The sequence below is a fragment of the Bos taurus genome, chromosome 9 (genome assembly GCF_002263795.3).
Source record: "Bos taurus isolate L1 Dominette 01449 registration number 42190680 breed Hereford chromosome 9, ARS-UCD2.0, whole genome shotgun sequence".
Taxonomy (NCBI): Eukaryota; Metazoa; Chordata; class Mammalia; order Artiodactyla; family Bovidae; genus Bos; species Bos taurus.
Genome location: NC_037336.1, coordinates 56,820,629 through 56,846,365, shown reverse-complemented (window position 1 = coordinate 56,846,365; position 25,737 = coordinate 56,820,629). Strand labels below are relative to the sequence as shown.

The window sequence follows — 25,737 nt, the reverse complement described above, 5'->3', positions numbered from 1 at the left end:
TTAACTGATATAAGTAATTAAGGAATGAAGCTCATCAAAATCAAAAGATAGGGAAAACATAAAAGATGAGTTATTTTTTAATTCAAAATAAAGAAAACTTGAAAAGTATATGACTAAAATAAAGCAGGGTAATTGTGATTCTAATTTTGATTTAATCATCTTTTAACTAAATATTCACCTAAATTCATATAAACCGTAAATTCAGAACTAAAAGAACACGCTTAAGTTTAGGTGGTAACTGTGGCAAATTTATATCAGCAGATTGATACAGATGTTAGCTATAGTTAACAGTTTAGTACAGCTCCACCACATACAAAATGACATGCAGACTGGCTACACCTAAAAGTGAAGGCTTTCATGATTATAGTAATCTATAGGCCTCATTAAATATGGAAGTGTACTTTTGATGTCAAATATAATTTAATCACAATATCTAAGGGGGAAAAAAAAAAAAAAAAAAACACCTTTCTGAGACACGGTTCCAGGATTTGGAAGGCTCCAGATCTCTTTCAGGGTCTGCCTGGTTAAAAAGACCCAAGACCCATTCAAGCACACATAATTCAAGAGGCCTGCCTGCCAGCAATAAAGGCCGAAATTGGATACTTGGTGAGATTAATTACCTAGATAGGGCTTGATAATGCAAGTCAAATGGGAATGTAATTAAAGTGCACCTTCCATGAAAATTATTCATTGCTGATGGATCAGGTGACAGATAAATCAAAAGGCATTTTAAAAAAGCCTACAGGTTAACTTGAAGCAAGTCTTTCCTCTTTATAAAACTGTAATCACAGGTGTGGAATTCATTCTTGCTGGCCTATCCTCATCATGATACCATAAGACAAAAAGGGAGATTGTAGTGCAACCTATTAGAAACAGAAGCCAATAGAAAAACCATTAGGATTATAGTTACAAACAAAAGGTCAGCTAGATTGGAGCTGGTTGGCTGGCAGCTTTCAGAAGAGAGTATTATTCTATGTTCCTACTATAATGGGGATGCAACCATAAAAGAACAAGCGATGAATGAATAAGCTGACTAGTCCCCAGGGTGCAATTCCCACAGATGAAAGGCATGCTGGGGTAATCAAACAGAGTTATAAATTAGATAAATAGAATGGCATAAGATGTATTTTACATCATCATTATTAAATAAAGTCTTTCTGGATGTGTTGTTAATGCTTTACTGTCGATACATTTATTAACAGTCCAAGAACAATAAAAAAAAAAAAGACTGTTTTATAACAACAATCAGGGTAATTTCAGTTACATAGAGGGATTATTAAATCTAATTTCTACTTTGACTTCTTTTAGGTATGTTTATTACATACCTAAAAGAAGATAGATGAAGCAAAATGTCAATTAAATGATAGTTACTGAAAAATATGGTTTTACATGTTACTCATTTGTTTAACTAATGAACACATTTTGCATTTATTGACCTGTATAAAGAAACTGCATGATAGTTTTCTTGTCTACAACAACAAACATAAAGCTGAACAAGAAACCATGTTATCTAGTAGAATACACATGCAATTTACAAAAACAATCAATTGCTCTCAGAAAAAAGAATAGCATAAATGTTGAAAGACTTTGGTGTATGAAATCTTTAAATAACAATGTAAATATTGATTTACTATTATAAATCCTGAAATAATTGTGTAGCTTCCCCCAAATTTTCACTTTCTATTTTATTTGAACTTGAAAAAAGACAGAATTTGAATTCAAATTCTCCTCAAAAATCCATCCATTCCATTATCACATAAAAATATCCGTCAAATTAAAAGACAGTTAAAATTTAAAAAAAAAAATGATTTTTTTTTTTTTAATGATTTTGTACTATTACCTTCAGGAAATTAAAAGACTCCTCATAAATACTTTAACCTAATTCTAAGAAAGTACTATATCTAAAGTTGCTTTAAATAAAAACAAATATTACATAGTAGCTCTTTCTACATGGTGGAAAACTGGAAGGAAGAAAATTCATAGGCAAAGACACAATAAGATTTTAGATATGTAAATCTGATACACAGGGCCTGTTTTTGTTTGAAGTGCTATAAGTGAATGTATAAAAATACATCTGTTGGAGAATTATCTGTTTACAGTTCTCCATTCCTAAAGGTTACTGATTAAAATTGAAAACAGGCATGGCAAACATCCAAAGCGTTTTATCAGGAGACACTGTTCTTTTATGTTCCCTGCAGGTTCCAGTTAGTAACTTAATCCCAACCACACTATAAAGTAAACTGTTCATGATTTGTCAGATTAGCTGATGCTTGTCCAGAAAAATGATCTGAAAAAAGAGTCACCAGGACACTATAATTAAGATCCATTCATCCATTTCATCCCTGGATAGAAGAAAATAATGAAACATCAAAGTAGTCACAAGACAGTGTAAAAGAGGTCAGTTGCTATCTTTTCAAACCTAACACCAGTATTTAATGCAGCAGATGCAGAAGAAGATACTTACAAATTATAATACCCAAAGTTTGGTGAAAGAGCATCATGGATTTCTGTTTGTTGCCTATGTAATTTTTAAAGATAAAGGAAATGTGACTCAAAATAAAAGGTGAGAGATTCGTATTATCTTACAGAAAAATAGAAAAATAAAGTTTCCAAAATTTTTAGGTGGTTTTCTCACATTTTTATAGATGAGCCACACCCAGGTCTGCTGCACCCAGAGCCCCACCCCTGTGGCCAGCCACTGCAGCAGACTTGGGTGTGGCATAAGCCTTTTTGGAAGAGGTCACCATTAACCCCACTATGGAGCCACCAGAACTTACACAGGACTGGAGAAACGGACCCTTGGAGGGCACAAAAAAAACCGTGTGCATACCAGGACCCAGGGGAAAGGAGCAGTGATCCCACAAGAGACTAAGCCAGACCTGCCTGTGAGTGTCCAGGACTCTGGCGGAGGCCTGGGTAGGCAGGGGAGGGGCCCTGAAGGCAGCAGTGAGTCCACATCACCTTCACTGCCTCCACCATAGTTTGGTCTCAGGTCAAACAACAGGGAGAGAACACAGTCCCACCCATCAACAGAAAACTGGATTAAAGATTTACTGAGCAATGGCCCCACCCATCCCTGTCAGTCTCTCCCATCAGGAAGCTTCCATAAGCCTCTTATCTTTATCCTTCAGAGGGCAGAATGAAAACCACAATCACAGAAAATGAATCAAACTGATCACATGGACCATAGCCTTCTCTAACTCAATGAAACTATGAACCATGACCTTTAGGGCCACCCAAGATAGACAGGTCATGGTGGAGAGTTCAGACAAAACATGGTCCACTGGAAAAAGGAATGGCAAACCACTTCAGTATTCTTGCCTTGAGAACCCCATGAACAGCATGAAAGGCAAAAAGATAGGACACTGAAAGATGAACTCCTCAGGTCGGTAGGTGCCCAATATGCTACTGGAGAAGAGTGGAGAATTAACACCAGAAAGAATGAATACACACAGCCAAAGTAAAAACAACACCCAGTTGTATATGTGACAGGTGATGGAAGTCAACTCCAATGCTATTAAAAAAAATATTGCATGGAAGCTGGAATGTTAGGTCCATGAATCAGGGTACATTGGAAGAGGTCAAAAAGGAGATGGCAAGAGTGAAAATCATCATTTTAAGAATCAGTGAACTAAAATGGATGGGAATGGGAGAATTTAATTTAAGTAACTATTATATCTACTACTGTGGGCAACAATCCTTTAGAAGAAATGGAATAGCCCTCATAGTCAACAAAAGAGTCTGAAATGCAGTACTTGGGAGCAATTTCAAAAATGACAGAAGGATCTCTGTTCATTTCCAAACCATTCAATATGGTTTGGAAAGCAAACCATTCAATATCACACTAATCCAAGTCTATGCCCCAATCAGTAATGCTGAAGAAATTGAAGTTGAATCGTTCTATGAAGACCCACAAGACCTTCTAGAACTAACACCAAAAAAAGATGTCCTTTTCATTATAGCGGACTGGAATGCAAAAGAAGGAAGTCAAGAGGTACCTGGAGTAACAGGCAAATTTGGTCTTGAGTACAAAATGAAGTCGGGCAAAGGCTAACAGAGTTTTGCTAAGAGAATGCATTGGTCATGGCAAACACCCGCTTCCAACAACACAAGAGAAGACTTGACACATGAACATCCCCAGATGTTCAATACTGAAATCACACTGATTATATTCTTTGCAGCCAAAAATGGAAAAGCTCTATACTGTCAGCAAAAACAAGACTGGGAGTTGATTGTGGCTCAGATCATGAACTCCTTATTGCGAAATTCAGAGTTAAATTGAAGAAAGTAGGGAAAACCACTAGACTATTCAGGTATGACCTAAATCAAATCCTTTATGAATATACAGTGGAAGTGACAAATAGATTCAAGGAATTAGATCTGATAGAGTGCCTGAAGAACTAGGAAGAGAAGTTCGTGATGTTGTATAGGAGGCAGGGATCAAGACCAGCCCCAAGAAAAAGAAATGCAAAAAGGCAAAATGGTTGTCTGATGAGGTCTTACAAATAGCTGAGAAAAGAAGAGAAGCTGATGGCGAAGGAGAAAAGGAAAGATATACTCATCTGAATGCAGAGTTCCAAAGAATAGCAAGGAGAGATAAGAAAGCCTTCCTCAGTGATCAGTGCAAAGAAATAGAGGAAAACAACAGAATGGGAAAGACTAGAGATCTCTTCAAGAAAATCAGAGATACCAAGGGAACATTTCATGCAAAGATGGGCACACTAAAGGACAGAAATGGTACGGACCTAATAGAAGCAGAAGATATTAAAAAGAGGTGACAAGAACACACAGAAGAACTATACAGAAAAGATTTTTATGACCCAGATAATTACTATGGTATAGTCACTCAACTAGACCCAAACATCCTGGAATGTGAAGTCAAGTGGGCCATAAGAAGTATCATTACGAACAAAGCTAGTGGAGGTGATGTAATTCCAGTTGAGCTATTTCAAATCCTAAAAGATGATGCTGTGAAAGTGCTGCACTAAATATGTCAGTAAATTTGGAAAACACAGCCATGGCCACAAGACTGGAAAAAGTCAGTTTTCATTCCAATCCCAAAGAAAGGGAGTGCCAAACAATGCTCAAACTACCATAGAATTGCACTCATCTCACACACTAGCAAAGTAATGCTCAAAATTCTCCAAGCCAAGCTTCAACAGTATGTGACCCATGACTTCCAGATGTTCAAGCTGGATTTAGAAAAGGCAGAGGAACCAGAGATCAAATTGCCAACATCCACTGGATTATCAAAAAAGCAATAGAATTCCAGAAAAACATCCACTGCTTTATTGACTACACCAAATCCTTTGACTGTGTGGATCACAACACACTGTGGAAAATTCTTTAAGAGATGAGAATACCAAACTACTAACCTGCCTCCTATATACAGAGAAATCTGTATGCAGGTCAAGAAGCAACAGTTAGAACCAGACCTGGAACAACAGACCGGTTCAAAATCGAGAAAGGAGTTATATCAAGGCTGTATTTTGTCATTCTGCTTATTTAACTTATATTCAGAGTACATCATGTGAAATGCCTGGCTGGATGAAGCATAAGCTGGAATCAAGATTGCCAGGAGAAATATCAATAACCTCAGATACGCAGATGACACCACCCTTATGACAGTAAGAACGAAAGAGCTTCTTAATGAAAGTGAAAAAGGAGAGTGAAAAAGTTGGCTTAAAACTCAACATTCAGAAAACTAAGATCATGACATCTGGTCCCTTCACTTCACAACAAATAGACGGGAAAACAATGGAAATAGTGAGAGACTTTATTATTGTGGGTTCCAAAATGACTGCAGATGCTGACTGCAGCCATGAAATTAAAAGACATTTGCTCCTTGGAAGAAAAGTTATGACCAACCTAGACCACATATTAAAAAGTATAGACATTACTTTGCCAACAAAAGTCCATCTAGTCACATCTAGTATGGACGTGAGAGTTGGACTATAAAGAAACCTTAGCGTTGAAGAATGATGCTTTTGAACTGTGGTGTTGGAGAAGATTCTTGAGAGTCCCTTGGACTGCAAAGAGATTAAAGCAGTCAATCCTAAAGGAAATCAGTCCTGAATATGCATTGGAAGGACTGATGCTGAAGCTGAAGCTCCAATACTTTGCCCACCTGATGTGAAGAACTAATTCACTGAAAAAGACTCTGATGCTAGGAAAGATCGAAGGCAGGAAGAGAAGAGGACAATAGAAGATGAGGTGGCTGGGTGGCATCACCAACTCGATGGACATGAGTTTGAGCAAGCACTGGGAGGTGAAGATGGACAGGGAAGACTGGCATGTTGTATTCCAAAGGGTCTCAAACAGTCGGACACAACTGGGCGACTGAACTAAACTATAGATGAGCACATGATATGGAGCATGATTTTAAATCTCTGAGGAAAGCGAAGAAACTAGGGAGAAAAAGAACTACAAAAACCAAAACATAAAATATAGCTATACATATACAGTTATATATACCTTATGCAAAGGAAACATAGAAAGTGAAATTGTTAGTTGCTCAGTTGTGTCCGACTCTTTGCGACCCCCTGGACTGTAGCCTGCCAGGCTCTTCTGTCCATGGAATTCTCCAGGCACCAATACTGGAATAGGTAGTCAATCCCTTCTCCAGGGGATCTTCTATACCCAGGGACTGAACCTGGGTCTCCTGCATTGCAGGCAGATTCTTTATCATCTGAGCCACCAAGGAAGCCCCCAAATAAAAAAATATATTAGATTTATAATTAAGAATTATTCTCTATTAAGAATGATAATAAATACATGAGAAAGTGAAATTGTCAGTTGCTTAGTCAGTCTGACTCTTTGCAACCCCATAGTCTGTCCATGGAATTTTTTAAGCAAGAACACTGAAGTGGGTTGCCATTCCCTTCTCCAGATGATCTTCTGACCCAGGTATTGAACCAGGGTCTCCTGCATTGCAGGCTAATTTTTTTTTTTTTTTTTTTTACTATCTGAGCTGTTAGGGAAGCCCAACAAATATATAGTGAAGTCGCTCAGTCGTGTCCGACTCTGCGACCTGTGGACTATAGCCCACCAAGCTCCTCTGTCCATGGGATTCTCCAGGCAAGAACACTGGAGTGGGTTGCCATTTCCTTCTCCAGGGGATCTTCCCGACCCAGGGACTGAACGAAGGTCTCCCACATTGCAGGCAGATGCTTTAACCTCTGCGCCACCAGGGAAGCCCTTAAATACAAGAATATAGTCTCTCAGAAAACCTCCTATAGAGACACAGAACTTCAGATCTAAGTACTAAAATCAAAGATTTCAAGGGAGGAAAGGAAGCCAGGTTGAAAGAAGAAGGGGGAGGAGGCGGGAGAGGGGGGCGAAAGGGGTGGCCTTACAGACGTCTCCTGCCACCTGCAGATATCCAGGGGTTATGGGACTTTACCCTGGGCCTCCAGAGAAGGGAGGACTGGAACTCGGCCCTACCAGAAATCAGACCAGACCAGAACCAGAATTTGAGTTCTCTGCCAAGAGGAGGTGATCAGTCTCCAATCCTCAGCTCAGGCTGAGGGTCCTTCGACCAGATTCCTGCGTCCAGGACCGGGGGACTAGAAAAATGGGGAAGGATAGGAAGCGTTAAGGAGAGGAAAGAGAGAGGGAAAGGGAGACAGGTCAGTAAAGTCTCTTGTTCCTTACTGGTCGGGGCACTCTGGCCAGTTGTCCATGTCAGGAGGAGACCAGGGACAAAGGGTCCCAGTTGTGGCCGCTGGGTCTGGTCCACTAGCAGGCAATCTGGCCCCTCAGTACCCCGAGTGGTCAGGATGTTAGTCTCAGCGAAGAAGAGTCCCCGCCAGAGTCGCCATTTGTTGCAGGAAGGCGGACCCCTTCCAGGGCCCGAAACTGGGCTATTGTCTAACACTCAGAAATGAATTGTCCAAGGAGACACATGTGCTGACAAAGCAAGAGATTTTATTGGGAAAGGGCACCCAGGTGGAGAGCAGTAGGGTAAGGGAACCCAGGAGAACAAATATATGAGAGACCCATAAATGCATAGTTTATCTTAACAGAATTAACACCTTTTCTTTTATGACCTCTGTTTTTGAGATTATCAGGTTCTCAAAGATGAAATTTATGTGAGGCTATATTTGGGTTCTTAGTGATGTCAGGGATGTGTGAAAATAGGATGAAGTGACAAAACAAGGACAAAACAAGGTTATTATAATGTATTAGAAGAGAACAAAGGCAGTCCTTTTCTCCAACAAAATTCAGAGTCATAATCTATTTTAGAGTCTTTACCAGTCTGATAAATGTTGTATGAAATCAGCATAAAAAGTAATCTATTACATTTCAATTCAGCCAGCGCTGAGCACTTACATCACATATGTCATAGTGTAAGGCTTTGTTCTGAACCATGACAAATACGATTATGACATTCTCTACCCCAAGTTGTCTATCAGAATTGTGTCTCACGGCTTGAAATTGTTAAATCCTTGGACTTTATTCTTGCCTCCATTCTGTTGACCTCCTGTGACATTTAATTCTATGATCAACTGACTCAGGAAATTTTCCTTCTTTGGTTACTGTGACAGCCTCCTATTCAACTGGCCTAGGTACTCCTTTTTGATTTTCATCATGTGTTTTTGATATTGAACCAGTTCTCTCCCAAACTTTTAAATTCTAGCTCTACCCCCACTTTCCCACCAAAGGCCATTCATTAACTCATCAACTATAGGTTTACGACTCCCAAATCTATAACATTTTTCACCGACATTTGAACATCCATTTGCTTAGGAATGTATATGTGCTCACAAAATGTATTAAATTAAAACATACATATAGTTATAACTTCATATACATGGCTATAAATACAGTAGATCACATGTGACATAGCCTGATGTAACAGGAGCTAAGGGTGTTGTGTTTAAGAGTATTAGCAGCATTTGAATAAACTATGCAATAGGGATATGGCTTAATCAGCATCTTTGCATTTGTCATCATGCATATTCACCATTATGAATGCTATACTCAGACAATGTTCTACATCTTTTTTTTAAATTTTTTTATTATTTTTAATATAAATTTATTTATTTTAATTGGAGGTTAATTACTTTACAATATTGTATTGGTTTTGCCATACATCAACATGAATCTGCCACAGGTATACACTTCATCTTTCTATATGCTGAAGTTAACGATCAAATATTATTAAAATTCAGGACACTAATTATCTGATATCAACATGCTATGGATAATTAAGAACTGCCTGTGTTAAAGCTAAGCTAATTGTTTTTCACAGATCTCCTCTGGTCCTTGTGTCATTAAAAGGCAAGCAACCACAGGACTGCATGCACATCTCTATACAGTACTTTGTCTCAGAAGGTATATCATCCATCCTGCCTTCTCCCTGATTAATTTTTGTTAAGTTGCATTACCTCTCCCTTTGTGACTGACTCCTTTGTAAATGGAGTGCAAGAAATTTGGATAATTTTTTCTGGGTTTTTACCTCTTAATTATTTCTTGCTTACAAGAGCATTTGCTAAGTTGTTTGAGTCATGTCTGACTCTTTGAGACCCTGTGGACTGTAGCCTGCCAGGCTCCTCTGCCCATGGGAATCTCCAGGCAAGAAAATAGGAGAAGGTTCCCATGTCCTCCTCCAGGGGATATTTCTGACCCAGGGATTGACCCTGGGTCTCTTCTCCTGCATTGGCAGGCAGGTTCATTACCACTAGAGCCTGCTGCTGCTGCTGCTGCTGCTGCTGCGTCGCTTCAGCCGTATCCGACTCTGTGCGACCCCATAGACGGCAGCCCATCAGGCTCCCCTGTCCCTGGGATTCTCCAGGCAAGAATACTGGAGTGGGTTGCCATTTCCTTCTCCAATGCATGAAAGTGAAAAGTGAAAGTGAAGTCGCTCATTCGTGTCCGACCCTTAGCGACCCCATGGACTGCAGCTCACCAGGCTCCTCCGTTCATGGGATTTTCCAGGCAAGAGTACTGGAGTGGGGTGCCATTGCCTTCTCCACTAGTGCCACCTAGGAGGAGGCCCTTTACAACAGCATAAAGGAAACCAAAGTCATAAAACAGTTTGAATTGAAACAAGCAGCAACCAGGCTTTCATAGTACTAATTGACAGATCTGAAAAGCAAGATCTCCATAGTGTTCTCTCCTTTACCTTATAACTTAGGTCAGTTGGTTAATGATCCTCTTGGATCAATGTCTTTTCTATATAGCTCTAATTTACCACATTGCTTGATTAGTACAGATGTTTTTGTGGATGGTTCTGCATCATTCCACCAGGTAGCTTGTTTGAATCAAATCTGCTTCAATTCATCATCACCAATGAAGCAAAGAATAAAATAATCAACATTTACTCTCTTAAAACCGATACTGAAAACAGAACAACCAAATGCTATTTGCAAAGCGGAAACAGAGACACAGACAACAGAACTAGAGAACAAACATATTGATAACAAATGGAAAAAGGCGGGGATGGGATGAATTGGGAGATTGGGATACATCTATGCTACTATGTATAAAATAGATAACTAATGAGAACCTACTCTATAGCAGAGAGAATTCTACTCTGTGTTCTGTGGTGATTATATGGGAAGGAAATTAAAAAACAAGGGGATATATGTATACATATGGCAGATTCACTTTGCTGTACAGCAAAAACTGACACAGTATGTAAAGCAAGTATACACCAATAATTTTTTAAACAAATAATTAAATAAAAAATAAAAACTATCTCTTACCTGTCTCATGTCCCTCAGCTCATCCAGGGCTTAAAATGATGTGTGTGGTGGGGTGTAGCAGTGCAGGAAATGAAACTGGGGAGAAAACCTAAATATGTACTTCAAGTTTATAGGTAGAAGTTTTTGCTTTTTTAATTGAGGTATAATTGACATATAACATTATATTAGTTTCTTCAGATGTTCATCATCAACATCGTCATCATCATCACCATTACCAATTAACATTATATGTACTTGTCTATATATGAATAATGTATGAAATTACCATCCATTGGCTTTTCATTCTCTGAAATGCAGCCTATTGATTTCCTGCTCTTAAATGAAGTTTTTCTGAAGCTGTGTCTGTCTTCATTATGCTATTCCTTTGGGATAATGGTTATGATAGTTTGCCCTATAACAACTAAGCAAACAACTCACAGATCAAAGCCTTTTTGTACTGTGGAACAATACCAAGTAAATTAGGTAACTGGTTTTGGTCAACTAAGGATCAACCAAAAATCACTTCTTGGTTCAATTTATATTGAAAATCTTTTACCAATATGTTAGTTTATATTCTCAGCAGAACAATCTTATTACGTTACATATATTTTTCTATTTATTATTTATGATTATATAATACCTCCAAAAAAAGAGACTGAATTCAATATATATTGACTCAGGATTGTAACCTGAAAAAAATTTGCACATTTTACATTACTCCCTGCTGTAACTTGTTTTATCATCTTTTTCTCCCTAAAAGTAAAGAGTAGGTGGTTTGGTTAGTCATATTTCAGTTAAAATAGATTTTTTATATCTCACTTGAACACTTTTGACTTTTAAAGAAAAGTAACTGTTTCTTTATAAATAATATTCTAGTGGATATATTTTCAATTTTCTATAATCACTAATCTACAAACTGACAGTAGCAAAATGAAGGATTTTCTATTAAAGACAATGCATACAATAAGAATTACTTTACATAATTCCATCATTATGGAGTATTCCAGGATAACGATCCTAACGGGCAGTCATATTTTTTGCAGAGTCTGTTTAGAGGAAGCTCAAATTTAACAAGTTACAAATTTAAATATCCAAAACATAGAGTTATAATTTTTTTTTCCACTAGAGAATCCTGAAATAGCACTCACTTCTTAATCATGTAGAAATTGCTAGTTTAAAATTGCCAAGAATATGACAAACTTGCTCAAGCTTGAAAATCAGGGACAAAATTCATAAGTTATTTCATATTGAATGTTCTGCTACCATCAATGTAGCACTTTCTATAATTTATGAGATAATGAATTTGCTCTGTTAAAAAAAAACTATCTTGAATGTTAAAAGGAAAATATTACTATTGGTCCTTCCAGTACTTACTTTAATGCATCACACTAAATTAATCTAGTACTTTTTGATGAGGAGAAATCACAGAAATGCATAAAATGTCTACAACTCCCACTCCTTGACCTAGCCACAAAATTGTGTTCACACCTTAACTGTTGTCATTCATATGGAAAATAAATTCAGTTCAGTTCAGTTACTCAGTTGTGTCCGACTCTTTGCAACCCCATGGACTGCAGCACACCAGGCCTCCCTGTCCATCACCAACTCCCAGAGTTTACCCAAACTCATATCTATTGAGTCAGAGATGCCATCCAATCATCTCATCCTCTGTCATCCCCTTCTCCTTCTGCCTTCAATCTTTCCTAGCACCAGGGCTTTTCAAATGAGTCAGCTCTTTGCATCAGGTGGCCAAAGTATTGGCGTTTCAGCTTCAACATCAGTCCTTCCAATGAACACTCAGGACTGCTCTCCTTTAGGATGGACTGCTTGGATCTCCTTGCAGTCCAGTAATTTTCTTCAAATGATAGGCTGGAACTATATTATCTCAGGAATGGGTATTTGTATTAGTCTACTCAGTCTACCATCAATTTGCTATCTTAAAAAAGCAAATTAATTTTCCCAAAGTTCTGGAAGCTGGAAGTCCCAGATTAAGGTCCAGTAGGGTTCAGGTTTGCATGAGGCTTCTCTTTCTGGCTTGTAGATCAAGCCAGATGTTGTGGTGATGTACTCATTGACCTTTCCTCATTGCAAGTGTATGGAGAGAGAGTCAGTTCTCTTGTGCTGTTTATGGTAAGGACACTAATCTTATGGGATTAGGGCCCCAACCTTTTGACCTCATTTAACCTTAATTACCTCCTTTCAGTCCCTGCCTTCAAATATACTGTGGTCACGTTGAGGATAATGCTTCAACATAAAAATTTGGGGAAAGACATAACTCAGTCCACAGCAGTATTATATCTGAGTTATTGCACATATAAAGTTCTTTCCTCAGACACATAAACATTATTATCACAAAACAACAATTTTGAGATTAAAGAATTTAAGAAAAGATCAAGATGTATTGAAATAAAAACATGACTCTTAAAACATACTAGGTTCCTTTCAAATGTTAACAGAGTTCTTTCATTCAATAGTACATAGATCAACTTACAGTCCTAACAATATAAGTGTAAATAGTTCATTACAAATATTTATAAAATCAGAAAAAGGTGGATTTGACAATTTACAAAGATACTGAGACTAGAAGGTGGGACTACGATGAAGGTATGGGGTGTAAACACAGGTGCTTATAGACATTTCCTTACACATATTTTAATTAAGAAATATCATAGAACTGCTATGTGCTATAGTCTTAAACAGTTATAAAACTACACAAATGAAAAAATATTAAAAATAAGCTATAAAAAGTTGATAACATGTGCTTAAAATAGTAGTCTTAAGCACTGATGAAAAATCTCCAATGTTGGTCTCTGTTCATGCTTTTACTACATTTGATATCATTTAAAAAGAAATCAACTCCATTTTCAGTAAGTTTTCAAAATATGGAGCAGTATGTATGTGTACTAAATCACTTCAGTCATGTCTGACTCTTTGCAACCCTGTAGACTGTAGACTTCCAGGCTCTTGTGTCCATGGGATTCTCCAGCCAAGAATATTGTAGTGGGTTGCCATGCCCTCCTCTAGTGAATATTCCTGACCCAGGGATCGAATTCACATCTCTTATGTCTCCTGCATTGGCAGGCAGGTTCTTTACCACTAGAGCTCCATGGGAAGCCCATGGAGAAGTAAGTATACAAGATTTCAAAGTTAAATGGGACTTGTATCTTAATATTTCATAATAAGGTTCCTTCAAGCTTTTGTTCTCAATCTCTACTAAATACTAACATATGGATGAAAACTCATTTTAAGATTTTAAATATATTTATAGCTTCAAGACAAAATCACGAAAATTTTATACTTCAAATCATTATCTTAGTCACTGCATAATTTAAATAAAAATTTATTAAATTTGAACTAAGCTAACCCTTTATATATTAATCTTGATAATCTTAGAAAGTCTCTTTACATGAAAATAGATAACTAATTTACGGATTTAATTCAACAAGTTTACTAAGCATGTACTTTGGGCCCTATACATAGTAGAGGCTAGAGAATAATACCAAAGATGGCACTGTTTCTTTACACTATGAATTCTAACAGGAAAGACAAATATTTCACAGATATTATGAGAAAATGCATGAGATACTTACTGTAAGATCATATCACAAAAAGACATAACTGTTTCCCAAATTTTTGTTGTGAATTTGGGATGTGAAGATGCTATGTAGGCATATGGGTCTTTACGTTTAAAGTGATTAGCACACACTAAGTACTCAGTAGTGTTCAGTTCAGTCACTCAGTCATGTCCGACTCTTTGCGACCCCATGGACTGCAGCCGGCCAAGCTTCCCTGTCCATCACCAACTCCCGGAGCTTGCTCAAACTATAGTTGTCAGTATTAATGCCACATGGCCGTATTTCTTATAATGAAAATTTTACTAAAATAGTATTCAAAAAATCTTCTTTTATACAGATGTCTTAATTACTGATATATATTGATGAAAAACTGTAAATGGATCTAAATGTATACTTTTAAATCAAAGATGTCACAAAAATACTCAAAATAAAGCATTAAATTTCTCTAACATAGTCTAAATCTCCTACTTGTTAAGCAAAGCATATAAATTTCTGAAATGTCATGCCCTCCAGTAAAAATTAGCATGACTGAATCCTGCTATGCCATTCAGATACATCAGGTTTATAAAATAACTAGAAACAGAAATGCACATTTTGAATGGGTTACTGTTAAAGGAATCTCACTCAGTTGATTCTTCTGCTGCAGACTGCATAAGCATGTATATTTTATAAGCGTGTATATTCTTCTGCTGCAGACTGCATAAGTAATGTATATTTTAACAACATTAACACTATTTCTAAAAAAATTTTTGTTGTCACTGTTTTTTTGTTTTTTTTTTTTCATTTATATCCTGTTTCACCTTATGGCAATTGCGGCATTTAATAATATTCAGTAAATCTCTCAAACAAGAAACTATATTTTCTTAACATTATGTTCCCTTAAAATATAAGTTAAGCTTATAGATTTCTAAGAAATCTCAACATACATAAACTTATATGGAATTAGTTGCTTTTACTTAAAGGATATATAACTTGATGGCCTACTTTTTAAAATCATTGAAAAGAGATGATCTGAATTAATTTATCAATATGAGAAAAATCATCACAGTTGAGTTACATTAATGAATGGGAGTGAAGATATTTCTGACAAATACAGAAAATGATTTTTGGTTCTCTTTTTTTTTGTAGAATTTTACTCACCTGTAATGTTATATAATATAACTCTATGGTTATATTTCATTTGGAACATTATGTAAAGTTCAAAAATCTAAGTAAAGGGAATACTGAAGCAAAGCTTAATTTTAACAGAGAAATAGATCTGGGCATTCGAAAACACAAGGGAAATTAGTCAAGATATGAAGGGATGTCTCTGAAGTTTCTTAAAGGGGGGTAATAAAATCATAGCTGTTGCTATTCAATCACTAATTCATTTCTGACTCTGTGACCCCATGGACTTTAACCCACTAGGCTCCTCCGTCCATGGAATTTCCCAGGCAAGAATACTGGAGTGGGTTGTCACCTCCTTCTCTGAGGGATCTCCCCAGGGGAGATCTAGGGATCAATCCACCTCTATTTCTTAGCAGGCGGATTCTTTACCACTGAGCCAGATGGGAAGCACATAAAATCATAGATAGGAGGCAAATAATACAGTTACCAATACTTCCTTCTCAGAGACTATACGTGTTATTAATATTTTCAGGAAACAAAACTTCATAGGAGTCACCCTTTCACTGAGGAGTACTCTATCACCAAACCATTGAATCACTCTCCAAATTCCCATGTAAAGGATTGTAGAGCTAAATTCTTTAAGGTAGTAGCCCATGACAAGATTACATAATATAATAATTTTGAGGTAAGCAGTATACTTGATTACAATACTCTGGGTCACCACTTTATAATTGCCATGTGACATTACTATGTCTAAGTTGCAACATTTTACCTGTAATTGGTATTGATACCTGTCTTACTAACTTTACAAATTTACTTCAAATTTTAATGATACAGTATGTATATAAGTGCCATAAAAATCATTCATTCATATACAACAAAACTGAAGATGAGAAAAAGAAAATAGTTATTTTTTTGATAGAGATTCTCTGAGATAGCTTTGTAGAGAAATTACGGGTCTCTACCTTGACATGTCAGCTTTGCCGATACTTTCTCATACTTTCTGAAAATGTTTTCTACATATCTGCTTTCCAAAGGAATGCAATGGCAACCCACTCCAGTACTCTTGCCTGGAAAACCCATGGACGGAGGAGCCTGGTAGGCTGCAGTCCACGGGGTCGTGAAGAGTCGGACATGACTGAGTGACTTCACTTTCACTTTTCACTTTCATGCATTGGAGAAGGAAATGGCAACCCACTTCAGTGCCTGGAGAATCCCAGGGATGGGGGAGCCTGGTGGGCTGCTGTCTGTGGGGTCACACAGAGTCGGACACGACTGAAGCGACTTAGCAGCAACAGCAGCAGCAAAGGAATTAAGGCTAAGCAGGGTATTTAAAAACCATAAAAACTGCTATATGGAATACATCAAATGTTCTGTGAAGATACACAAAAAATATAAACCAGGGTTAGTTATGTAACTTGCCTATTCAAAACATCCTGTTCCCACTATTCCCTCCTCCAATTAGAAAGGTCTTCTTTCTTAAAAATAAACTTTCCCATTAGTTCTTCCCAAAAAGCTCTATTCATCCAGTTTATACCACTTATTCTCTAAACACACTCTAAACTTTGCCCCTTGTATTCTTTGACATGATTTAGTTATATGTAATGTATGTTATGAGAGATGGCCCCATTCCCTTTGGTGAAGGAATGAAAAAAGAATTTGCTAGCTGCTGAGACAGCTGCTCGAAAACAGACCTCAGTTCCCTGTCCCCTTTTAGAATTTCCTTGTCTCAAAAATGACACCTTCCTAGAGGAGCCTGCAGTCAATGCCTGTGTGACAAAGAGGTATAAAAGCTTGCTACTCTCTTTTCAAATTGGGATAATCTGATGATCCCTTACAGGTGGAGAATTCCCATGGAGTTGACAGAGGATTCAAATGAGACTGTATCATGGCTCAGCTTCTCTTCTGCTCAGTTCCACTCCCTTCTTTCTCTTCAGATACTGCTGATTCCAATTACAAACCCTAACACAATTCCTGCAAGAATCTCTGTCACACTGTCTGCTTCCTAGAGAGCCCAATTTGGGAAATTAATCCTCTTTTAAGAGGTTATAGCTTTCATCCTTAATTAAGCATTGTAAGTCATAGATCTCATTAAAAATGATAGTATCTGTACACATATTACTCAGCTATCAATAATCAGCAGTCAACCTTGCACTGTGCAATGTATAGTTTGTACTCTATTATGATTGTCCATTTAATTATGGACACAAGATGAGCTCTTTGAGGTATTCTGTCTCAGACCTCTCTCCTTTACTATGGAGGACTACACGAGTCCAAAGACATTAAGTGATTCAACTTGATACTCTTTTTGTGTACCTTTTACATTTAAAAAGTACCAAAAAATATATTGTGTTTACTCACTAGTAATTCTTATCATTCAGTTCAGTTCAGTTGCTCATGTCTGATTCTTTGCAATCCCATGGACTGCAGCACGCCAGGCTTCCCTGTTCATCGCCAACTCCCAGAGCTTGCTCAAACTCATGTCCATTGAGTTAGTGATGCCATCCAATCATCTCATCCTCTGTCATCCCCTTCTCCTCCTTCCTTCAATCTTTCCCAGCATCAGGGTCTTTTCCAATGAGTAAGTTCTTCCCAATTATTATAATTGTTGTAGTGTAATAACACATTCATTTTACTCTAATAAATGTTACAGGTATTAAGTTAAAAGCTAATTTTTCTAATAATATGAGGAGTTAAGTAGCATGATCCCATCTATTTAGGAGAAAATTCAAGTTAAAGAGGTAAAATATCTTATCTAATGTGAAGTAATCATGTCATCAAATATCAAATCCTATGCCTTTTCCATTCATGTCTGAATGTTTTCACTCATAAAATCACTTTTCTTGCATGTGACTAGCTTCCTCATTGGAATTAACTGCACAACATGAGTAATACAGAAAGAACTGTGCTAGATGGTAAAGACCCAAACATAACATAATTATTGACCTGAAGAATAATTGCTAAGTCTCTTACATCTCTTGGCGGGAAACCACATATTATAATTTTATGTTTTCTAACAAAGCTAAAAATTATCTGATTGTCTAAGGGATCCCACAGTGAATCAAGGTATTACAGACAGAGACAGTAATTTTAGGGTGAGCTGTTTTTACTAACTTTTCTGCAGCCCATTTTGGTGTGTTAATGCAGTTGATCTGTGTGAGGAAGGTAGTAGCGATTATTGTATTCATGGGGCAAGTCCTCCTGACAGCTCAGAAAATGAATTACTCATCCTCTTTCTGGAAAAATCATATTCATTCTAAAGTTCTAGATTGATTGGCATCTTTTCTGTGATGACTCCCTTTCTTTCCACAGAAGAAAATGATTCCTTCTTTGAGGTTCTAGATTTTGTTCCTAATCTTGTTCTACAGCATGTATCACATTATATTCAGGTACCCTCTCGTTAGTTGTATAAGTTAATATACATTGGCTACAGTAATGGCTCCTCATAAGGACAGGACCATTCTTTGCTCTCCTGTTCTCAGGATCCCACACAGTGCTAGACATAAATTGACTTATATTGACAATACTACTCAGAACAGTTGTCTGAATTAATGTTCTGAAAAGTAGCAATTAAATAGTTACCTCTTCAGAACACTTATGCAATTATCAAGACCATATCTGTTCCAGAGAGTCTTCCACTGTAAGGAAGAATGAGAATCATAACATCATAAATCAAATGCATGTGCTTTCCCCCTTACACACACACACATACACATCTCCAATGTACAAGTTTGATCTGTGTGACTTCACCCTAATATATCAATATCCTCTGAACAAAACAACAACAAAAAAGAATACATTTTAGCCAGCTTGTGTAGGTCATATGTTCCTGATAAGCAAACACAAAAACTCTCTAAATATAAAATCATATATTATGTTTCTCTGAACTTCCTGATGTTCAAGCTGGTTTTAGAAAAGGCAGAGGAACCAGATATCAAATTGCCAACATCCACTGGATCATGGAAAAAGCAAGAGAGTTCCAGAAAAACATCTATTTCTGCTTTATTGACTATGCCAAAGCCTTTGCCTGTGTGGATCACAATAAACTGTGGAAAATTCTGAAAGAGATGGGAATACCAGACCACCTGATCTGCCTCTTGAGAAATCTGTATGCAGGTCAGGAAGCAACAGTTAGAACTGGACATGGAACAACAGACTGGTTCCAAATAGGAAAAGGAGTTCGTCAAGGCTGTATACTGTCACCCTGTTTATTTAACTTATATGCAGAGTACATCATGAGAAAAGCTGGACTGGAAGAAACACAAGCTGGAATCAAGATTGCTGGGAGAAATATCAATAACCTTAGATATGCAGCTGGCACCACCCTTATGGCAGAAAGTGAAGAGGAACTAAAAAGCCTCTTGATGAAAGTGAAAGTGGAGAGTGAAAAAGTTGGCTTAAAGCTCAACATTCAGAAAACAAAGATCATGGCATCCGGTCCCATCACTTCAAGGGAAATAGATGGGGAAACAGTGGAAACAGTGTCAGACTTTATTTTTCAGGGCGCCAAAATCACTGCAGATGGTGACTGCAGCCATGAAATTAAAAGACGCTTACTCCTTGGAAGAAAAGTTATGACCAACCTAGATAGCATATTCAAAAGCAGAGACATTACTTTGCCAACAAAGGTTCATCTAGTCAAGGCTATGGTTTTTCCTGTGGTCATGTATGGATGTGAGAGTTGGACTGTGAAGAAGGCTGAGCACCGAAGAATTGATGCTTTTGAACTCTGGTGTTGGAGAAGACTCTTGAGAGTCCTTTGGACTACAAGGAGATCCAACCAGTCCATTCTAAAGGAGATCAGCCCTGGGATTCCTTTCAAAGGAATGATGCTAAAGCTGAAACTCCAGTACTTTGGCCACCTCATGCGAAGGGTTGACTCATTGGAAAAGACTGTGATGCTGGGAGGGATTGGGGGCAAGAGAAGGGGATGACAGAGGATGAGATGGCTGGATGGCATCACTGACTCGATGGACATGAGTCTGGGTGAACTCCAGGAGGTGGTAATGGACAGGGAGGCCTGCCGTGCTGCAATTCATGGGGTCGCAAAGAGTCGGACACGACTGAGCGACTGATCTGATCTGATACATGTCTCATCTTAAAGTTAATTATTTTTTTAAATAAGAATCTGTCTTAAGATAACCTGTGACTGAAAAAAATTAATTTCTCCCTCCTGCCATGCTATAACACACAGTTGCCAATTCTGGGCCTCGATTATATGCCCCACCTCAGACACATGACAGTAGATAACGATTATAGTGTGCTTTGCCTTGGCAGGTCCACAAAGTGTTGCATAAAAGAGGATTAATCAGCAATCATTATGCTCCTCACTGAAATAACACTTTTATGACAATAAAGAGTTTAAAATTTTCTCCAGCATCTCATTAACAGGATAATACAGGAACACACACACCATTTTATCTCCATTTTACTCACGTAGAACCTCTGTGGTCCACCCAAAAGTATTTACCTCGTAAGTGGCAACAGGGGCTAGTATACAGGTCCTTAAAGACCTATAACCCTACTACTATCCTGAGGAAAGGACAAAGGGTCTTCAGTGCACTTCCATTTCCACAAATGCTGCTATGGAGGGTCCTGAGCTTCAGACTTCAAATTTAATAGAAAAAGAACTACAAAGTATACACACAGTCTTTCAAACACTGCCTGATGATTTTCCATTCTTACTCTCTCATCTTGCCCAAACACATGCAGATTCTTTTTGTCCCAGTGGGTTGCTGATGAGTGTAATAACTGACCAGAGACCTTTAAATTCATTATTGAAGTGACTGCAGCATAAACTAGGTGGGAGGTAATGCAGTTTGGTTAATGTAGAATGAGAATTTTAAGGATCATTGTAGGTTTCCATGGATGATCATAAATATGGGCAAAGTTTCAAATCATTCTCCTCTTAGAAAAAGGAAAAATATTGATGATGTGGGGAGGAGGGAGTGGGTATCAATTTAACTGAACAATAATCACTAATATATTTTATATTTAATGCTAAAATATATATAATAACTTTAAAAATTACCACAGCTTGCTGCCTTATTAATGTACTTCTTTTTGAAAGCAGAAAAAGCTAAAAGTATATATTCGTGGGTTTTTAGCATTTGAGATGTATGTAGTTGGGACTAGGCAATTGTGAAATAATATTTTAACATAAAAGTACAAACCTAGTTTTTTTTTTAAGCTGTATTGTATTTATTCTTTTTAAAATGTTAATAGCCTTTTTGAGATATAATTTTCATTCCATAAAATTTATGCATTTTAAGTACAAAATTCAACATTTTTAAGTATATTTACAGAGCTGTATAACCACAGCAATCTAATTTTTATACATTTAAATTACTCCCCAAAGCAAACAAACCTAGTTTACTCTTAACCAGGGTAAACACGGGATAAAGCCATTTTACTTAACTACTATAAGGTAGTTGATTCAGGAATTTATGGAAAATCTACGACCTATTTAGGCTGTGAATTGTTAGCTTGAAAAATTAAATAATAGTCATTTAAAGAGCAAGAAAACAGATTCCCAAAGTGGTCTCTCTGACAAACTCAACTTGTGGTATCAGTTCACTATCTTTAGGTTGAATTCAAAAATAAATAAAAACATCCCTTCTTATACTTGTTATCAGCAGGAATAGAGCAGTTTTTCTAGCTCAGCAGACCTAAGAGTTTTTATTAATGATTCCAAAGATAGCTTTAGGGTCACAAACAAGAACCCAAAATGTTTCAGAATCACTTACTGTAATGTTATGATGACAAATTTCAATATAAAGCAACACAAGTAAAAATATCTAGCGACAACAGCATTTTAAAAGAATGGTAAATGAAGTGAGGCTAAATAAAATGAGTCAATACAAGTATTAGTTAAATCAGTTACTTCTTTTGTCCAATTTTTGAAGATTTAAAAGTTTCTATGCTGTTTTACCTCCAGATGTCAGCTTTTACATTAAGAAATCTGATTTGCAATAGCCTTTTAAACAAACATCAAAACGAAGCCTTTAAAATAGGAACTCATTAATCTGTTCAAAATGGTAAGCATAAGACTTATGCATAGGTTTCATTGTACAGATATGATTTAAATAGATAACATTTTATTAAAATTGGTATAGATATGAAGAATAGATTAGTTTATGTCCAGGAATCTGTAATAATAATGTCTGTTGACAGCTAGCCAAAGAGTAAGAATACCTTGTTATAACCTTATTATGATGCTTACACAACTCAGTACTCCGGTACAGGTCTAATTTTATTAATGACAATGACATAGCACTTGGCTACATTGACTGCATAGCATCATCTTTCAGCAGCAAGAATTTTCAAAAGTTTGAAAAAGCCCTCAATTTCTGGAACTTCCCTCAGTCATAAGATTTTTCTGAAGGTTTAGAAAATCCCCAATTTCTGAAGCTACCTTCCCAATTTATATTTTCTAAAACCAACTTAAACACAGCAAAGAATGAACAAGTAGGGCATCTTAAATGCCAGTAAGAAGACAAGCCAAAACTGCTTTTAGGCTAAGCTACCAGTTCACAACCATCATATTTATTATATTTCTTCATTCATTTATTTTTAAATCTTCAGTAGATCTTGTAAATACTTTTTCCAATATTATAGACATTAACATGACATGATCACAAATCTAGGGAGGAATGTAAATTCCTTCAAGCAATTTTTAAGGCAGATTTGCCATCTATTACAAATATCATATTTTATGTGGTTGTCACTACTTGAGACGTTGAAGCCAACTCCTTCATTATTCCTAGTTATGTAAATTTTGATCACGAGCACTTAACACATAGCACACCAAAAGATAAAAAATGCAAGAAATATCCCACATCTTATTTTGTCCATTTTCCCTGTCCTCCCCTTAAGCTTAACAGAATTGCTTCTCTTAGAGCAACTTTAACTGGTTTACAATTTATCCCCTTTTATTTCTCCTGCCAGATCTCTGCAGGAGATGTTAATGAGTCTAGTAATGATTTAACAGACAACAGAAGAAATAACAAAGAAAAGCTAACAGTGTGAATACTCAACAAGCTGGAGTAATCAAGTTCTGTACGGCTGAGTTAAGGAAATATTCAAGCGCGAGATTTCACTTACTTTTCACTCAGTGAAGACAAACAGGAAAACATACCTGCTTGACCTGTGGTGACACTGACAGCCGCAAAGAGCCTCTGGGATCGACTTAAGTCAGAAACTCCATTTACAGCTTCAACTTCAAAAGTATAATTAGCGTGGGCCAGCAGGTCCATGACAGTGACATAGTTATCCTCTAATCCAGTCTGCTGGGGCATGTAGCCAATGTTACTCCCACAGGGAACGCATTCGCCCTGCTCCCAGCTGCATCGCTTACACAGTATTCTATAGGTCACATCATTTCTTCCCCCATTGTCTGCAGGGGGACTCCATTCCAAGCTCACTGTGGTTTGGTTGATATTGAAAATGAGGTTCTGTGGTGCAGATGGAGGCCCTTAGGAAACCAAAAATAAGTAAATGAATAAATAAAAATAGCCAAAAACAAACAAACAAACAAATGAAAGGATCCACGAGGGGCATTAAGCTAGTGGCCCAATTACCACACAGAAAACTGGTTGAAATGCTTTCTTTCACATAAACATTTCATTACCTTTCCTAGAGAAACCTTATAAAAGCCTTCCTGAATTCACTTGGCAAGAGGCTTTATTTATTTTCCATTTAATATGTCAAAATGAAAACAGGATAACGACTGTCTTTGTAGTTTTGCCACGGTCTTTAGCTATTTTTCTTCCGAGCAATTAAAAAAGAATAGTTAATGCACCTAAAAAAACAGTTGTGCAGTTGTTTAAAATTAGTTTTCCTTTTAACCATATAAGAGAGAATACATCTATTCATTCTTAATGTGCTCAAGAATGATTTATAGTAATGTCTGGAATTGGCTTTGGATTTGAGTCTCTCAAACATTCATTCATTGAAGCATCAAGATGTGAGATTTGCTCTATTTAGTGGTGGAATTTTAATTCAGAAACCATTACTTTTTAATTACATTTAAAGCCATGCAAGACACAAATAACTTTTACATTTTATTTGTTATTCCTATTGGATACATGTGTAAAATATGTTTAAAATGCAAGATCTGGGAGACATGAAAACTACACTGTTCATGATGTAAGGCATATCTATTTTATATTATTGTTTAGCCTTATTGGTTTATGGAAAGTTTTTAAGTATTTAATAATAATTAAGAATGTATTCAGAAATTTCAGGCTTATCTCAATGATGTCACAATTCTACAAACAAATGGAAGGGATCTGAAAGTCTTTATTTTACAATTATGAACTTACTTGTGCATGCCACATACGGTGGGTCAGATGGAGCCCTGTAGTACCCATCCTCACAGTCACACCTTGAGGAGCCTTCTTTATCAGAAAAACTGTGAGTTGGACAACGAGAGCACTGAAGATCTTGAGAGGAAGATTTGTAGAACCCACGGCCACAGGCTGAGAATACAAAAGTAAAAATAGAAACATGAGAACAAGCAGACCCTTTCTGAATTTTAGTAATTTTTAGCAAACAATAAAATATGAAATCTGATTTCCAAATGTGCTATCATCAGACTCAATAGAAACCTGGATTCTAATAAGAAATTTCTAACATTCTTTTTATATCTGTAGCCATGTTTCCTGACAACTATCACTAACTATAAGCTGTAAGTCTCTAAGTAAACAGGAAAAAAAAAAAGGGAAGAACATGCCCTTTATGGTATAAGTCTATAATTCTATTTAGTGTATATCAGTAAACCTATTTTACAATACTACATTTTAAAATGAAATAATAAAATCCAAATGATACAGCAAACTTGGACCTGTAGTTGGCATCAGTCCAAAATCTAGAGCCCAAAACTAAACACAAACATAATTTATTTAGACAAAATCTCAGCATGGTTAATTCAGGGGAACTTTGATTTCAGTAATAATTAACTTGCTTGTTGATTTGCATTAACACACTTCAAAGTTCTGTTTTCTTAATCTAATACAGCTGTAAATTAAGTCTTTATGTGTGAATATGGTTCTTAGTGAAAAATATTAAAATCATTTTATGACCTGACTAGAAATAACAGTGATGCAAAAATTTTTATCTTAAAATGATAGAAATGTATTCCCCCTACCAATTTTCAGAAAACTTCAAGATATAATTTCAACCAATTTAAGTTCTAAGGCAGTCTGTTTTCCACTAAGCAAACTTCCCTGTTACTAAAAATAATGAAATCCTATGGATAGGAGAAACCTATTCTATCAGAAATAAGGAGAAAGCCATTAACTACAAACAGGTGATGACTCTTTCTCCTCTACTGGGAAAAGTTAGGATAGTCAGGGTAACACAGCTCA

At 36.8% G+C, this 25,737-nt stretch overlaps 1 protein-coding gene across 6 annotated transcripts in view; it reads right to left on the bottom strand.

Moving 5' to 3' along the window:
* The window catches only part of EPHA7 (EPH receptor A7), a 210,693-nt gene that overhangs the window by 115,620 nt on the left and 69,336 nt on the right, over window positions 1-25,737 (bottom strand). For all 6 annotated transcript variants that reach the window (XM_024996777.2, XM_024996778.2, XM_024996780.2 and 3 more), the window contains exons 4-5: window positions 24,694-24,849; window positions 23,508-23,843 (exon numbers count right to left, since the gene is read on the bottom strand). In XM_024996777.2, the coding sequence (XP_024852545.1) occupies window positions 23,508-23,843; window positions 24,694-24,849 (492 nt within the window). The remainder of the gene's footprint in view (window positions 1-23,507; window positions 23,844-24,693; window positions 24,850-25,737) is intronic.